The sequence below is a fragment of the Euprymna scolopes genome, chromosome 1 (genome assembly GCF_053919585.1).
Source record: "Euprymna scolopes isolate OS-2025 chromosome 1, ASM5391958v1, whole genome shotgun sequence".
NCBI classification, from domain to species: Eukaryota; Metazoa; Mollusca; class Cephalopoda; order Sepiida; family Sepiolidae; genus Euprymna; species Euprymna scolopes.
This window is the reverse complement of record NC_136482.1, coordinates 94600505-94619301: the sequence shown is the minus strand read 5'-3', so window position 1 is coordinate 94619301 and position 18797 is coordinate 94600505. Positions and strand designations below refer to the sequence as shown.

At 30.4% G+C, this 18797-nt stretch overlaps 1 protein-coding gene across 1 annotated transcript in view; it reads left to right on the top strand.

The window, feature by feature from the left end:
• Positions 1-18797, top strand: part of LOC145249753 (sushi, von Willebrand factor type A, EGF and pentraxin domain-containing protein 1-like) — a 352081-nt gene that overhangs the window by 188205 nt on the left and 145079 nt on the right. The window contains exons 10-11 of the mRNA XM_080111697.1: positions 5436-5618; positions 10984-11517. Coding sequence (XP_079967823.1) covers positions 5436-5618; positions 10984-11517 — 717 coding nt within the window. The remainder of the gene's footprint in view (positions 1-5435; positions 5619-10983; positions 11518-18797) is intronic.

Here is an 18797-nt window from a genome sequence, read left to right as displayed (position 1 = left end):
GGTACGGGCAAGACTTTTGTAATCAATTTGATCCTTGCAAAGATTAGATCCATGAGAAAGATTGTGCTTGCAACAGCATTCAGTGGCATTGCTGCTACTCTACTACAAGGTGGCCGCACTCTTCACAGCACTTTTAAAGTACCCTTGGATACTCATCGAATGGATCAGCCAGTTTGCAAAATTACTGGTAACTCAGCCTTGGCAAATGTAATTAGAGACACCTCTGCAATCATTGTAGACGAAGCCCCAATGACGCACAAGAGTGCTTATGAAGCAATTGACCGAACACTGCAAGACATCACAGGAAACAAGAATCCCATGGGTGGCATTCCAACCTTATTTTGCGGTGATTTCCGTCAAATCCTCCCAGTGGTTAAAAATGGCACAAGGGCTAACATTGTCAATGCAAGTTTGAAACAATCCTATCTCTGGAGGCACGTTATAGTGAAGAGACTGACTACTAATATGAGAGCCTATATCTCTGATAACTCAGCTGCAGCAGACTTCTCAAAATTGCTTCTCCAAATCGGTAATGGTCAGTTTCCTATCACTTCTTCACCTGACACAATTAAGATTCCAACTGCGCTTGGTAAATGTGTCGGTAATCAGAAGCAACTGAAAGACAAAGTGTACCCAGACCTGCAAAACAATGGAAAATCACCGGATTGGCTTGCTGAGAGGGCTATTATTTCGCCATTAAACAGCAATGTGAATCATTTGAACAATTCAATAATGGATGAATTTCCAGGAGACACAAAGCAATACAAGTCAGTTGATTCGGCTACTAATGAATATGAAGCTGTTCACTACCCTGTGGAGTTTTTAAACTCTTTGGAAATATCTGGAATGCTTCCACACATTTTAAATCTCAAAATTGGATCGCCAATCATGATTCTTCGATCCTTGGAACCGCCAAAAACAACAAACGGAACCAGATGTGTTATCACCAGATTGCACACCAATGTACTTGAGGCCACCATTTCCTGTGGTCCCTACAAAGGCGAAACCGTTCTACTGCCAAGGATCCCCTTAGTTCCATCGGACTCAGTACTTCCATTTAAATTCCGGAGACTCCAATTTCCTGTGAAGGTGTGTTTTGCAATGAGCATAAACAAAAGTCAAGGTCAGACATTTAACACCATTGGCGTAGACTTGACATCAGACTGCTTCAGTCACGGTATGTTCTACGTCTCCATCAGCCGGACAGGAAGTTCAGAAAGACTCTACATTCTGGCTCCAAATCAAAGCAGCAGAAATGTAGTTTACCCTGAGGCTCTTTAGTGAAAAGTTCGAGAAATGGATATGAGGAAAAGCTGACATGATCTGATTGTGGTAAGTTTTTAGTATTGAATGTGCAAGATAAAATTTAAGCAAGAGTTGAAAATGACTTCAATGAAAAATTTACTATGTAACATCAAGTAACCTTCCTTTTTGATGAAAATGTTTTGTGAAGTTCCTGATTGAATTTCAGTCACTACAAGAGGTAGTTAAAATGTTAATCACCTTATGCAATCGTTGCTCTTATAACATCAACTTACTGGAAAGGTGCCCACAGATTTTGGTACCCGAGTGCGCAACAAAGCTCCGTGCAAAGCACGGGTATCTTTGCTAGTATATATATATAAATAGACGTGTATATTGGAGAGGTGTAAAATTCCGGTAAATTACGTAATTGGTAAAAGATAAAACTCTTTAGTAAAAGATAAAATTATAAAAAAATCTAAGGAGTTTTTTGCAAATTTGCAATCATTTTAAGACCCAAGATTAGGGCTTAGCTCTACAAATTAAAAAAAAAACTTAGACTATAAATTCAATCCTGTAAGATTTATTCTCACACGTTTTTTTTCCATATCAGAATGATTGCTTTGTAGTGTTTGTTTCTTGCAATCAGTTGACTCAGGAGCTCAGTATTTTGAATACTTATCCTAGGATGAGTACTCAAACTGCTTGTATCATAATACTTACAGAAATAGATTTGTATGAATAAAAAAAATTGGTGAATGATTTGGGCATGTTTTACAAAACAAACCAAAAAAGTGGCCAGGAAACAAGCATATAACAAACAAATGTTACCAAACACAAGATAAGTTACTCTAAGTGTGAATCGGGGTCATTGGGGTGATATTTGAGTGGACCGCCGCAGGTGACATTTTCTCTAGATATGCACCAGGTGTGTCCGAATTTTTTTAGGAATTTTTGACACCCTTAACACAATATTGCAAATAAAATATACAAAACTCGTAATTTCTCCTTTTAAAATGGTTTGTTTAATTTCTTTATGGAATATACTTCCAAAATAAACTATTAAAGTTTTTTTTAAAAAATAATAGAACTATTATTTTTTTATATTTAAAAAAAAACGCGCTCATGCAGCCATTTTTTTTATGTAATAAAATGAATTGAATTTTACAAGTTAAATTTTTTTTCATTTTTTTCAATTTTTTCAATTTAAAAATCTATCAAAATTTTTCTATTGGTTCAATTTTTACAATATTTGCAGGTTTAATGTGAAATTTTATGCTCTTTCCAATAAACTGAATATAATAATCTAGACAAACGATTTTTTTGTTTTAAACCCCCCTCCCATTTTCAAATGTCTATTAAAATGAAAATAATTAATTTTCACACCTCAGATTTATATATCACAAATTGAAGATAAAAGATCAATAAATAAAATAATATAATTTAAAATAAAAAAGAATAGTTTTGTGCAAATTTACCTGTAAAGTCAAAAGTTTAAAACCTTTTTTTTTTTTTTTTAAACACGTTGATTGATTTTTTTTCAGTGAAACCTCACATTTTTTAAATTTTGTCCTGAAAAGATTGAATACCTACAACAATTTTTTCTGCTTCATTCAATGTTGTTGTCTTTTTTAGATAAAAAAAAATCACTCCATAAAGAAGAAATAAAATATATTAAATCAAAAACTCATGTATTTCTTTAAGAGAATAAAAAAATGGAAAATCGGTCGAGTGGAATTTTTTTAACGGCAAAAACTGATAAATGAAATGTGATCATTTTTCAAGTACGATGGCCCATATTTACTATCTTTTGTTTACAGCCAGCAATAGAAAGGGAGATTAATTCTGGCGCTTAAAGCCACCGAAGTTTCCAACTTGAAGAAAAGGCGGCGTTTGTCTCCCTTTATTCCAGTTGTGAAACACCTCATGTCACGGTATTTTTTAATCCTTGCTTAAAATATATTTTATTTAAAAAGGACATGAAATATAAAATATAAATATTGATGAATTCTTAACAATGAAGAATGGAAGTATCCATTGATTAGTATTTTTTATAGGTAAGTGACTTTTTGGAATTTATATATATATATATATATATATATATATATATATATATATATATATATATATATATATATATATATTAATAAAACACGGAAATTACATAATTGTCGATGCAATAATTTATTTCAACCTTATGGCATTTTCAAGCATCTAAACTAGACAATTACATTTTTGATACTGAAATAAAGAAAGAAAAAAATAATCGGGCCCCGACCGTCAAAAACCAGAGGGGGGTAGTAACAATCCACTCAATACATTTTATAGAGAGGGTGGGAATTAAGTTAGTATGGGAGGGAGTTTTTAAAAAAAAACAACAAGAACATTATGACACTTAAACGGCTGTCTGGTAGCCCGACGTAACAACAGACACACACACACACACACACACACACACACATACACACACACATACGCCCCTAAATATGCACGTTCTTACACATAAATGACTTGACACGCGTTTACTAACCTAGGAAGAAGAGGGAGAAATATACGGATATAGAGAGAAGGAAATAAACTGTGCGTAAGGGAAAGAGAAGAAGAAAGAAAAAAAAGGAAGAGAGTGACCATCCGCTGCCTGTCATATGGTTTAAGTAGTCTAGAATCTCTGAGAAAGAGAAGGGAAAGAAAATGAAGATTATACGCGCGTCATAGAGTTAATTGAATCATGGAAAATAAGTCTATTAAAAGATATATTAAAAAAAATTATATACAAAGTTTTAAAACTATCTGTATGTTTTCATGTTAAAATTAGTTTGAAATAAATATTATCTTATAATACATTTAAATTTTCTATATTGTATTTGTAATATATTACTATGAATTAAAAAAATTGAGTCTTATGTAGTTAATATTTTATATATTTTTATGTAATTAATTTTATTGGTGATTATAGCGGTCGTTGTTATTTTGCTCACTAATATTTCACTTCCTAATTGATTAAGATGCAGAAAATTGCATTATTAGTCGCCCCCAATTCCATAGTACGTATTTAGTTTCGGTTAATATATACTTTTATTCATTCCGTACACAAAAGTACTTTCATGCACACATAAAGAAATAAATAAATAAAATAGTTATTATTTTAAAGTTTTGTGTTAATTTATATTAAAGCTAATAATGTCTAGTGGTAGTATTTGATCTTTTTGACTTATATCAGTTTAATAACTAATGTATTAACTGTAGAGAAAATTTTTTTTCTTAATGCTATCTCATTTATTTATAAGTAATTTGGATAAACAGGTACTTCGGAATACGTACACCCAACTTAAATTTCGGACAACAAATATCATCAAGTCGTTATTACCGAGTATATACCGGACACCACTATAATTGCCAGTGGGGTGGGGTGGGAGGGTTTATCGTAAATAATCTAGTGGTATTAAATTCGGTCTCTTTACCGTTATAGAATTATCTGTTCGTCGGATCTGGAATTATTGGTTATTTTAAATTTATATTTATGTCTGCATCTGGTCATCAGTTCATCTCGTTTATTTAAGAGATTATTGTGTTCCTACTTCAGGATTCTTATTTTTTCCTCGAGGCATAAACTGCATCTCTGCCTAAAGCCGTTTGGAACATCCGAATAACATAGGATTGACCATGAAACCACTGGGGATCGGTTCTCATTGTTTAATAACCACCATTGTTTAGCTAACTCAGTTTTGTTCTTAAGTTCTGGGTTATTGAAAGAATGTTTGTGGTCATAAAAACGCTGTTTCCAGTTTCCGGCGGAGATACCGAAGTAAACTTTTTTGTCCCTGTTATTATCTTCTGGGTGGATCGTGGCCTTATAAACCACGCACTCAACTTTACAATTACCGTCCAGTGGGCAGTTATTTTTCACTTATTGTTTTATTTTCGAGTTTTGAGCGATTCGCGGGACTCCAAAGAGCATGTCACCATCTTTTTTTTTCATTTTAACTTAAGCGCTCAGTACGAGTTGCGTTTCAAACATATTAAACGTTTTAAAACATAAGTTAAAACACCAAAAACTTATCCAGGTAGGTAGAAGAGTAATTTATTTTACCTTTAGTAACATTTATTTGTTACATATTTGTTTTATTTTTACCACTTTTTCGTTCTGTTGTCTATTGCAAAATATGCCCAATAATTTATTTATTTATTTTTAGGGAAAACATGCGTAAGACCAAGACCACCCAAAAATGGAGCTGTCAGCTGTCAAGAAAGTGAGATGTACCTGCAGATGTGTACAGTTTCGTGCAATATGAAATATGATTTTGCCACCGTACCACATGATATGTATCTATGCAAGCTGAATGGAGAATGGTCTGATCGCTGGCCTGACTGTTCATGTAAGTTTTCAGAAATTTTTCTAACCTGAAAAACTTGTGTTAACTTCACCAAAATTAATCTCTTCCTTCAATCTGACATATGAGGACCATTAATTTTGCATTCACAAATATATTTTTTCCTCTACAATGTCAGCGTGTAAATACTGACAGTCGTTTAGGCGGTCAAGTTTCGATCCCAGCTTCAGGTACTTGCTGGTCTAGCCACACTGAAGAGCTGTGATACAGCGAAACAGTATATCTGTAGATGACTCTCTTTCTCTCTTTCATATATATTATACATATATATATATGAGTTGAGCATATTGAGAAGTGAAACACGAATTACCATTAGCATATAAGCGACGCTCTTTGTGTAAACAAATCGAGCGGAGGTATTTCAGACGATATCAAAACATCGTTAAACTCACTACTCGTTCAAGCAGCCGCCAATAGCGTAATGGTTAGGAGCCTTGACTGCCGTACAAACGGTCGGGTATCAATCCTGGCTTGAGGTAGTTGTCTGTCTAGCCGCACTGATGAGCTGTGAAACAGCGAAACAGTACTGTATGTGGATGACTATATATATATATATATATATATATATATATATATATATATATATATATATATATATATATGTTTGGTAAAACTGATAATTAGTAAAAACCTGAACAGAGTGCTCAATACTATTGCAGAGCAAATATGTGTTTTATTTTTTTATTACCATTTTATCTGTTTGGCTATATATGTTTCAGATGTTGGACCATGTTTACGATCTAAGAGCCTCGTCAGACCTTACAGAAGTGGTTGTTAGTAATTGGAAGAAGTGTTTTAGAAGAGATACGAAAGAAAAAAAAAAGAGAGAGAAAGAGTGGGGGGTAGGAGATAATAAGGGGGAGGGAGACGGGTATTGACAATATTTCAGTTTTGAAGGTTAAGATACATTAGATTGTATTGTGTGTGTGTGGGGAGGTAGCAGATTAAGGTAGGCTGGGTTGGAGATATATGGATATAGGGAGGGGGAAGTGGAGAGAGGATGGTAAAGAAAAAGGGAAAGGGGTAAGGAGAGGGCGGGAGGAGTTTCAATTTTAAGGTTGTAAGTTTTAACTGACTTTTGCTTGTATAGCAAGGTATATTAAGTAGATGAGAGGGGGGTGAGAGCGAGAGGGAAAGAGAGAAAGAGAGAGAGAGGAAAAGGGTTAGATGTCATGTTTTTGACAAGTACAGGGTTCATTTAAAATTTTCGTAGTCGCTATACGCCGACTTGTTCGTTTCCGTTTACAATGGGTTGTTTTTTATATGAATACATACGTTAACTCGTGCGCAAATACGCATACATACATATACATACATATGTACATTTCTACACATCCATATAGAGACACATACGTACACACACACATATATATATAAACAAAGTATATGCAGACATACATGGGTCCATATGCAGACATACACACATATACATACAACTCTTATACACATATACACTCACAAATATATTATATATAGACACACACACACACACACACACACACACACATATATATATATATATATATATATACAGACCCACCTATATACGTATATGTGGAGATAAGATCTCCAGTAAGAAGTAGATATACATACACACACACACACACACACACACACACACACACACACACACACACACATATATATATATATATATATATATATACATACACACGCATCTACCCCTATACACGTATATGCAATTATATAAATATAGATATTAATAAAATATAAACATACAGACATGTATAGATACACACACACACACACATATATATAAACATATATACACAGATATGCATATATCTATACTAAGTAAATAAGGTAAAGTTAGGACAAACAAACAATAATAAATAAATAAATAAATGAATAAACAGATGGGTGTAGTAATATTGCGAGGTTAGGTAGATGCAGCGCTAAGTTCACATATAAACGGGGTGGGCCCATAGCGACTATGAAAATTGTAAATGGACCCTGTACTTGTCAAAAACATGACATCTACACTAACCCTTTCCCTCTCTCTCTCTCTCTCTCTCTCTCTCCCTCTCTTTCTCTCTCGCTCTCTCACTCTCTCTCATCGACTTAATATACCTTGCTGAACAAGCAAAAGCCAGTTAAAACTTACAACCTTAAAATTGAAACTCCCCCTCCTCTCCTTACCCCTCCCTTTTTTCTTTACCATCCTCTCTCCACCCCCCCTCCTTATATCTATATATCTCCACCCCCGCCTACCTGCCTGAATCTGCTACCCCCCCATACACACATAATACAATCTAATGTATCTTAACCTTCAAAACTGAAATATTGTCAATACCCGTCTCCCTCCCCCCTTATTATCTCCCACCTCAACCTCCCACTCTTTCTCTCTTTTTTTTCTTTCGTATCTCTTCTAAAACACTTTTTAACAACCACTTTTGTAAGGTCTGACGAGGCTCTTAGATCGTAAATATGGTCCAACATCTGAAACATATGTAGCCAAACCGATAAAATGGTAATAAAAAATAAAACATATATATATATATATATATATATGAGAAAGAGAAAGACAAATAGTCATTGATATATATATATATATATATATATATATATATATATATATATATTGTTTTTAAAATAAATAATTGAATTTGTTCAAAAAGTATCGCAAAACAAAACAAATAAATAACATCTATGTAAATCGCGATATATTTAACAGTCGTGCGAGATAGTCTAGTGGTAGAAGTTTACACTTCTTACCATGTGGTCCCAATTTCAAATCGCACTAGATTCAGCTATTCTGACGAGTCGTAGACGACGAAACACGTGTCAGTAGATTATTATATTTTAAAAACAATACATATGCCACTCCTCATTTGAGGCTACCAAATTGGTCAAAGGGAAAATTAATCCCAACTCACATTCAGGTAAAAATGCACTTTCGTATAATTAATTGAATTCGTTCAAAAAGTATCGCAAAACAAAAACAAATAAAGGTATTCAAGAGTGATAACTAATGAATTTAACGAGATTATTAAGAGTGCTCAATAAAAGAAGAGCAAGATATATGATCGCGAAACTGGACATGCTAATTTTTTGGACAAATGGTCGGTTAAAACCAGATGTCCTCATCAGACGACTTAGTAAATGGTTGCTTTGCACAGAAGAAATCAGTCCTCAAATGAAAAAAAAATTATATATATATATATATATATTAGCAAAAGTACCCGTTGTTGACTGGGTTCAAAAGCAGCCTACAGAAAATGGACTTTGATTTATGAAAGTATGATAGCTTATGAAAAGGAAGGGTTGTAAAGAGATAGCTTCGAATTTGGGGGTATCAAAACCAAAGCAAAATATGATGAAAGTAAAAATAAAATAGATAAACTCCATAATTTATTATATCATACCTGTTCACACTGAGACACTTATCACAATATTCTGTGGATCTATATTAAAAAACCTTATTAAACTTTGTGACATATTTCCATTCTATGGAGGTCAGGCGCGAACGAACACTCCATAATTTTATTATACCATATCTCTTCAAACTGAAACATAATTATCAAAGTATACTTACGCAGATAGATATGAAAAGTCTTTATTAAAGTTTGTGCCTATTTCCATTCTATGGATGCCAGGCGCGAACGTAGACCCACAATTTTATTATACCATCCCTAGTTAAGTTAAAACCTACTTATCAAAGTATTCTTATGTACATCTATATCAAAAACACTTGTAAACGTTTTCTTTTTAAATTTTTTATTTCCATACTTTGTGGACAAGGCGCGAACGCAGACGCCACAATTTTAATGAACCACCCTTCTGCCAGATCAAACATACCCATTCCTGTATCTCGATACATCTTCTATCATTATATGTAATCAGTTTTTTAAAATAGTCAACCATATAGGAGCCTATTCGTGACCACACACACACATTCAGCTTTATATTATAGAAGATATATATATATATATATATATATATATATATATATACTCCTATAAATTTCTTTTTTGTGTATTGATATTGATATTAAAAACTCTTTGTTCTATTTATTTCAAAAGAAAATACAACTTTGTTATATATGGATCGTGGAATTGCATTCATCTGCAAAAGATTTAGCTCATTTGCATATTCTTTTACATATTCATTTTAATTAATTCCCTATTAGTTTTATTTTTTTTTTTTTTTTCTCATGGGATCATCTTTAGTTAACTATTACGTGTAATTATATTCATGCATATATTCTACATGATTTATACTTGCATAATATTTGCGTAAAAACCTCTTTCTATATATATTTATATATGCGTATGTAAAACCTCTTTCTATATATATCTATATATATTTATGTGTGCATATATATATATATTTGTTTAAAAAAATTTTGCCTCCTCTGTCAGTTTTGTGTCTACAGCGATAAAAATGAATATATAGGGTATTCAAACCCATACAAAACTTTATATTTGGGAAAATCGGTGCAAAAATGTGAAAATTATAGAAATGGAATTTTCCAGGTGAAGTTCGAACGACGGCATTAAGAATATGCATGCATGATGTAATAGCTATTGGTCATGTTTTAATTTTTAGCCTTGCAGCAAACATGTTTTCATAGCTCAGGCATTAATGTCAAAGGAATAAGTAAATCGTAAGCTAAATGCTTTGGTTTCGATTCTCAGTGATGACGCATGAGACATTTTTTTAAAAAACTTTTTAAACCATTACTATATATTGAGTCCAATATAATATAATAATAAATACGAAATCTACATTAATCAAAATATCATATTTAAGCATATTTTACGAACGGACAATGCCAGGAGAGCTAGTATATATATATATATATATATATATATATATATATATATATATATATATATATATATATATACAGAGAGAGAGAGAGAGAGAGAGAGAGAGAGAGAGAGAGAGAATAAATGACAAAAAACTATATTCCAAAATTCTTGATGTTGACAACCTTATAATTTATTCCTTTAATTCAGTTGACTTATACAATAGTTTGATAAAACTCAAAATGGCGTAATGGAAACGTATTAAAGGTATATGCAGCTTCTCTTCCAATTTTTTGATTTTAATCATGTCAAATCACACTTCATTTCCTTTTGACGGATTGATTGTTGCTATTTCTTCTGATGAGTTAAGGGCATAATAGATTCACAGATTGATATAATAATTAAGTGCGCTACGAAACAGATACTGTCAAGAATTGTATAAGTCAACTGAATTAAAGAAATTAATTATAAGATGGTCAACATTATGAATTTTTAAATATAGTTTCTTGCCATTTAAAAACTTTGAATATTTATTTGTCGAATCATCCAACGACTCTTATAATTATTTTTTCCCACAGTTGAACATATTCCTGGTTCAGCCGCCATGTCAGGCAAAATAGAATATTATTACTACATCGGACAATGCCACGTGGCCAAGAAAAAGATTGCAAAGGTATTCCATGACAAATTACAGTCCGAAATGAAACACCATTGTAGGAATCTTGTATGCAGTGTTGAGGATATCGAAGTCGTTTGTGACAATTCCACCCAGAGACGTCGACGACGAAATATCCTTCCGTTGGACACCCAGTCTGAGAAAGGATTCCATCGAGATAAGAGAGATGCCAACCAACAAAGAATGTTGACTGTACGTTTCAAAATCAAAATGGAAGACAATATAACCACAGGAAATCAACAATACCTCCTGCGTAGGAAGCTTGGAACAGTTCGAAATGAGATATCTAAAGACCAAATAATGGACATTACTATTGACTCATCTACAGGAATTGGTAACATTAGTGTTAAGAATTATGATTTGGGCAATGTCAAGATCGAAGCAGACTGTGCAAAGAAAGGAATGGTGACTTCAAAGAAAATGCACGTGAAATGCTGTAAGTTTTAATTCAATTTTTTTTTTTTTAATTTAATTCTAATTTTAATTCTCTGGTTCCAATCAATAAACCACTTTTCAATTAGATATGAAAATACATGATAACCCCGGGATACGGTGATCCATAGATTACTGTGGTCTTTGGATACGGTTTTTTTTTTTTTTTCAGGTTTCGATGTGGAATAAGATGTGTTTCTGGCACCTGGTTACGGTATTTTCCCCATCTTACGATGTTATTTATAATGTTAATTGATTATGTAATGTGCATTATGTACTGTATTTTGTTAGTAATTTTTAATATGTACTGTATAAAATTTTGCTTAGGCCCTGCCATACAGCGATTTCACCTTATGATCCCAATCCTAAAACAGATTAATGCCGTATCCCGGAATTCTACTGTATTGGTTATATTGAAAATGATAACTGTATTATGGCAGCCAGATGTAACATCACACATTTCTATTGGCGTTACAACAAAAATTAATTGTTGAAAACAAATTATTGTTTATTAACAAATAATAAAATCAAACTTTTTTATACTAGGGAGTCACCGCTTATACAGGCTCAGAAGTCACTCAAGAATAAGGGTTAGTGAGTGTCAGGTGACCAGTGAAACAATCACTGTGATGGCCATTAATGATTGGCATTGTTCGGAACTTGACTATTTCAGAGAGTGGCTCAACAAGACTTGTTTAGATTGGACTTGAAAACGATCATGTTGTACTCAACTGGGAAGCAGCCAAGTTGTATTGTGTTCAACAGACAGGTAGTTATAGGAAAGAAGCTTTACTTGTGGAGTTTTCGTTAAGTTTTAGATAAAGAGTAATGGAAATTGCTGGTAGTAATTGTAGCTAGATGAGTTTATTGTGAATGTTTTGCAGAGGTTGGAGACGATAGACTGAATCTCAATTGAACACCTGCTATAAAAATAACGATAGACGAATGTCTCTTCTGTTAGAAAGATGTAGCATGGAAGAGAAAAGGACATTGCCCACCAGATTTCAAAAATGTTTTCTTTAAATCGATTTTTTTTTCATTTTCAAAGAATTAATAAACAAAATTTAAATATATTAAAAATCAAACAATTATTAACAAATAAAATCAAACTGTTTTTATAAATGACGATATTTTTTAAAAATGTTTACCTTTTAAAAAGAAGTTAGATTTAATGATTGGTTTATGGTGAAACAATTTATTATGTTTCTAAATTTTTAAAAATAGGTTAGATTTTATTATTGGTTGATGGTTAAAAATTTATTATGTTTCTAAATTTTTAAAAATAGGTTAGATTTTATTATTGGTTGATGGTTAAACAATTTATTATGATTCTAAATTTTTAAAAATATATTAGATTTTATTATTATTTGTTGATGGTTAAAAATTTATTATGATTCTAAATTTTAAAAAATAGGTTAGATTTTATTATTGGTTGTTGGTTAAACAATTTATTATGATTCTAAATTTTAAAAAATAGGTTAGATTTATTATTGGTTGATGGTTAAACAATTTATTATGTTTCTAAATTTTTAAAAATAGGTTAGATTTAATTATTGGTTGATGGTTAAAAATTTATTATGATTCTAAATTTTAAAAAATAGGTTAGATTTTATTATTGGTTGATGGTTAAAAATTTATTATGATTCTAAATTTTAAAAAATAGGTTAGATTTTATTATTGGTTGATGGTTAAACAATTTATTATGTTTCTAAATTTTAAAAAATAGGTTAGATTTTATTATTGGTTGATGGTTAAACAATTTATTATGATTCTAAATTTTAAAAAATAGGTTAGATTTATTATTGGTTGATGGTTAAACAATTTATTATGTTTCTAAATTTTTAAAAATAGGTTAGATTTAATTATTGGTTGATGGTTAAAAATTTATTATGATTCTAAATTTTAAAAAATAAGTTAGATTTTATTATTGGTTGATGGTTAAAAATTTATTATGATTCTAAATTTTAAAAAATAGGTTAGATTTTATTATTGGTTGATGGTTAAACAATTTATTATGTTTCTAAATTTTAAAAAATAGGTTAGATTTTATTATTGGTTGATGGTTAAACAATTTATTATGATTCTAAATTTTAAAAAATAGGTTAGATTTTATTATTGGTTGATTGTTAAACAATTTATTATGTTTCTAAATTTTAAAAAATAGGTTAGATTTTATTATTGGTTGTTGGTTAAACAATTTATTATGATTCTAAATTTTAAAAAATAGGTTAGATTTATTATTGGTTGATGGTTATAAAATTTATTATGATTCTAAATTTTAAAAAATAGGTTAGATTTTATTATTGGTTGATGGTTAAACAATTTATTATGATTCTAAATTTTAAAAAATAGGTTAGATTTTATTATTGGTTGATGGTTAAACAATTTATTATGATTCTAAATTTTAAAAAATAGGTTAGATTTAATTATTGGTTGATGGTTAAACAATTTATTATGATTCTAAATTTTAAAAAATAGGTTAGATTTTATTATTGGTTGATGGTTAAACAATTTATTATGATTCTAAATTTAAAAAAATGGGTTAGATTTTATTATTGGTTGATGGTTAAACAATTTATTATGATTCTAAATTTTTAAAAATGGGTTAGATTTTATTATTGGTTGATGGTTAAACAATTTATTATGATTCTAAATTTTTAAAAATAGGTTAGATTTTATTATTGGTTGATGGTTAAAAATTTATTATGATTCTAAATTTTAAAAAATAGGTTAGATTTTATTATTGGTTGATGGTTAAACAATTTATTATGATTCTAAATTTTAAAAAATAGGTTAGATTTAATTATTGGTTGATGGTTAAAAAATTTATTATGATTCTAAATTTTAAAAAATAGGTTAGATTTTATTATTGGTTGATGGTTAAACAATTTATTATGATTCTAAATTTTTAAAAATAGGTTAGATTTTATTATTGGTTGATGGTTAAAAATTTATTATGATTCTAAATTTTAAAAAATAGGTTAGATTTTATTATTGGTTGATGGTTAAACAATTTATTATGATTCTAAATTTTTGAGATGAGAATTGATTATTTATATTATTTGGATACTGCAAACTACTGTTCTCATCTTGAACCTTATTTGCACAACGTTTCGGTCGATATAACCCTCACCCTTCTTCAGTTATATCATGTCAAACTTGGGAATCGTTCCGTTAAACTCGGGAATCTTGTTGTCAAACTCGGGAATCTGCACAGAATTTTTACCAGAATCTTTTATTTGATCTACAGACGGTTGCATGCTCTCGTTTCATCAAACATAACTGGGTAGAAATCCTAAGTAATTCACAATTGTATATTTTTGAGTGTCATCCGCACTGACGATCAAACTTTGAGAAGTGTAACTTTTTATAACTGGATTTTACAAAGTATTCTATCCACTGTATCATGGCTGACATAACGAGAACATGCTACCCCCGTGGATTAAATAAAGAATTCTGTTCGAAATTTTGTGCAGATTCCCGAGTTTGGCAGAAAGATATTCGAGTTTGAGAGAAAGATTTTTGAGTTCAACAGAAAGATTTCCGAGTTCGACATAACTGGCTGAATGTTGGATGTTATATCAACTGAAACATTGTGTAAATAACACTCAAAATGAGAACAGTAGTCCAAAGTATCCAAATAATACAGATAATTCTCATCTCAAAAATTTAGAAACATAATAAATCATCAAGCAATAATAAAATCTAATCTATTTTAAAGTTAAAAAAATTAAAAAATCACCATTTATAAAAGCAGTTTGATTTTATTTGTTAATTTTGTAACATATTTATAAATTACTAACTCGTTATTTTTCGTTGTCCTAACAAGTTGGCAATAAAATTGATATATTTATGTATGGTTGGACTTCATCATTTTTTTCTATTTTATATTGCCTTCTCCTTGAAACAAAAATCGATTAAAAACCATTTATATATACCTGACTTCCGGACCAAAACGCACCTCAAAGTGAATAGAAATTTCATTTTGAAAGGGAGGTATACCTCGAAAATTGAAAAACGGAAATATGACACCATCCCGATTCAATACAATATATTGATATGTTGATATAAAAAATATTTGGTAAATCAGAAGAATAAACGACTTGGAGTCTGCAGCAAACTGTAAGAAAAAAAAGTTATTCCATTTTTCTAAAAAAAAAAAAAAAAAGGAAAATAAATATTTCAGAAAATAATATATTTTATAACACAAAAAGCAAATTTCAAAACAGTGAAACAATAACATTTTTATTATTTTATGAAAAAAAAAAATATTTTATCTGACACCGTTTGCTGCAGACTTCGAGTCGCCTGTTCTTCTGATTCACCAGATATTTGATTGAAAATTATTAAATTCTTCAATTCTTCAAAAATCGAACTTATAATTGATATTTACTTCTCATAATTTTACATATTTATATTTCTTAAAAAAATAAATATGCTCTTTCAATTTGAGAAAATCAATTTAATAAAAAAAATACATAACTATTTAGCACAGGTTAGAAATAGAAATATCTCAGAATAATAATTAATCTTTCCCATTAAGGAAACAACATCCTAAACAACCTAATGAGTACTTTTTAGTAAATTACCAGCAGAAATAAATTTATTGACCAAAATAATTGAAAATGGAAGTTTATTTACTTATTGGTTTGTGGCCCTGTCGGTGGGGCATTAGAATACACCGACTGCCCCCCTGCAGAGGGTAAAAGTCCCTCAATGGGGGTCCTGGATATGACCTTAAACTATATCCAGTGGTGAGGCCCCAGCTTGCGGGCTTTGGAGAGTGTGGAGCCACCCTTTAATTACCATTGCTCCCAGGTCCACTCTGACCCAGAGTGGTAGTACCTGTTAGGGTTCCAACTATGGGTTAAATAGAAACCGACTTGAAAACAACAAATATATTCTATTAAAAAATTTTTCTTCCGAATCTTTGGATTCGGCATTAAATAACCCGAAAAGGGTTGATATGCCGTAAAACAAAAACAACCACCCAACCAACTTATTGGTTTGTGAACTAATTTGCATATTAATGAGGTTGTTTGGAAAATAATAACCAATTTCTAAAACAGACATTTATTCATTGAGCTCATGCTGGGTCTATTTATCTGACTTTCTCACTTTACCAATAGCTTGAGATGGTTACACAACGTTGAAATACTGACATCAAGTGTCATAGACACTTCTCTGACACTATAGAGCAGGTTTTGTTCAGCAGTTGTTTCCAAACGTTCATTGTTATGGCTTTCTTTTGTCTTCGACATTTTCAAGATTGTCATTACCACTACAGAATTTCTGAGAACACCTTTGTTAACACTTTCCTGACCTACGTAAGTGGGAGACCTAGTCACTGGAAAATGACGTCATGCCTGAGGTAGAAGCAATTAAAGTCTTTCAAACAGTCAGAGTCTGTAATGGATGAGAGCTTTTTACAAATATATTAGAAAGCTTGAAAATTGACATTGAATAAGAAAAAAATTGACATTGAATAAGAGAAAACACGATTTATACTGAAACTGAACTTATTTAATATTAATTAAAAAATGAAGAAATCCTGCAAAAACTGAATTATTAATTTAGGGAATAAACAAACAATAATTGAACACATTAAAACCGAACAATAAATCATTTTTGAAAACAAAAACGAACGATCAATTTAACGATTTTAATGAAAATGAACAATAAATAATTTTAAAAAACAAAAACGAACGATAAATAATTTTTAATAAAAATGACCAATATATATATATATATATATATATATATATATATATTAATAAAAAAACGATTTAGATTCAAAGAAATATTTTAAATACAAAGTTACTAATGCAAAATTATATTTTTAAATCAAAATTATAGAAAAATTTGTTCGATAATATAGTTAAGAATGGGTTTATAAATAATAACATTAATGTTTCAGCATGGTTTTTATTCTGCATAAGTACAAAAAACTGATTAATTAATGAATGATATAAGTGTTATAAAACTTGTTGATGCAATAAATTCAAAACTATTCGGAATAGATATATAAACAGTTTTAGTTTACAGTTTTTTTTATAGAAATATGTTTGTGTTTCTTATCTTATATTTTTCAACGAGAATAAACATTACTTTTTTAAAATATTACGATACAAAAAATAAACTTCCTGAGAAAAATAATAAACTTAAAACATTCCTTGAATACACAAAAAAATTTTCATGGAATTTAATGAATTTAAAATAAAGGAATGACCAACTTAAAACGCTTATCGTAAGGTCGCAGCCGATGCTAAACGTTTGCTACAATATCGAAAACTAAATATGTCTTCAAAATATATGAATAATACTGCGAAAAATGTTATTCATCATTAAGAGAACAGACTGTGAAAAAAAAATTTCCTGTAACAATTATTTCTTTAACAAGTTTAAAAACTAAAACGAAAATTAATTTTCAACTTTCTGGCTAAAAATTCGCAATTCTTTTTAGATTCTTATAATACACATCTTATACACATAAAACACATCTTATACACATAAAAGAAAAAAATCAACATTATGTTTGCTGTATTATTTAGAAAAGAGATCGTAAAAACATTTCATTTAAAAATTATTTGAAAATGGACGCGTTGAAAACTTAAAATTAAAGTCACGTATGAATTAGTAATTAAATACTGTTATAGTTTTAAATTACCCTTGTCCCCATGCCCCTTTAGAATTATCTCTTTCAAGGTGGTAATAAAATGCCATAGGTTATTCCCCTTGGCCGGAAGAAGCCATTCCGCCATTATAACACTGTACGAGAACCACATCACATGTATTCTTTGTTAGTTAATAAAGCCTATAGCAACGGTATACCAGTTTATTCTCCCTTTTTACATCTCTTTTCATCTACTACAAATACATTTTTAACAAATATTAAAAAAAAAAAAAACTTCATAGCATTTTCCAAGAAAAAAAAATACTTCTTTTTAATTGCACGTTTCCAAATCTAAAATAATTTTTTTTTCTTTCAGAAAATAAAATACAGTCACTTCTAGATCAGTTTTCTGAATTCCTCGTTAATTTCTGTGAGAACTGTAATAAAAAAAAATAACCATCCTTTGTGATATTCAGTACTGTGTTCATTCTACTTTATTTTGTGATGTTAATAATGGTATAATAATGGTATAATTATACCCCATCCGCTTGCTGGTAGGGTGTTACTTGATTGTCATGGGGACGTTTTTAGCTCCACCTGTGTGGGGATAAACGATCGTTTGCTGGGGAGAGTTACTTGCTTCGTCATTTGACGACATCAGACCCCATCGG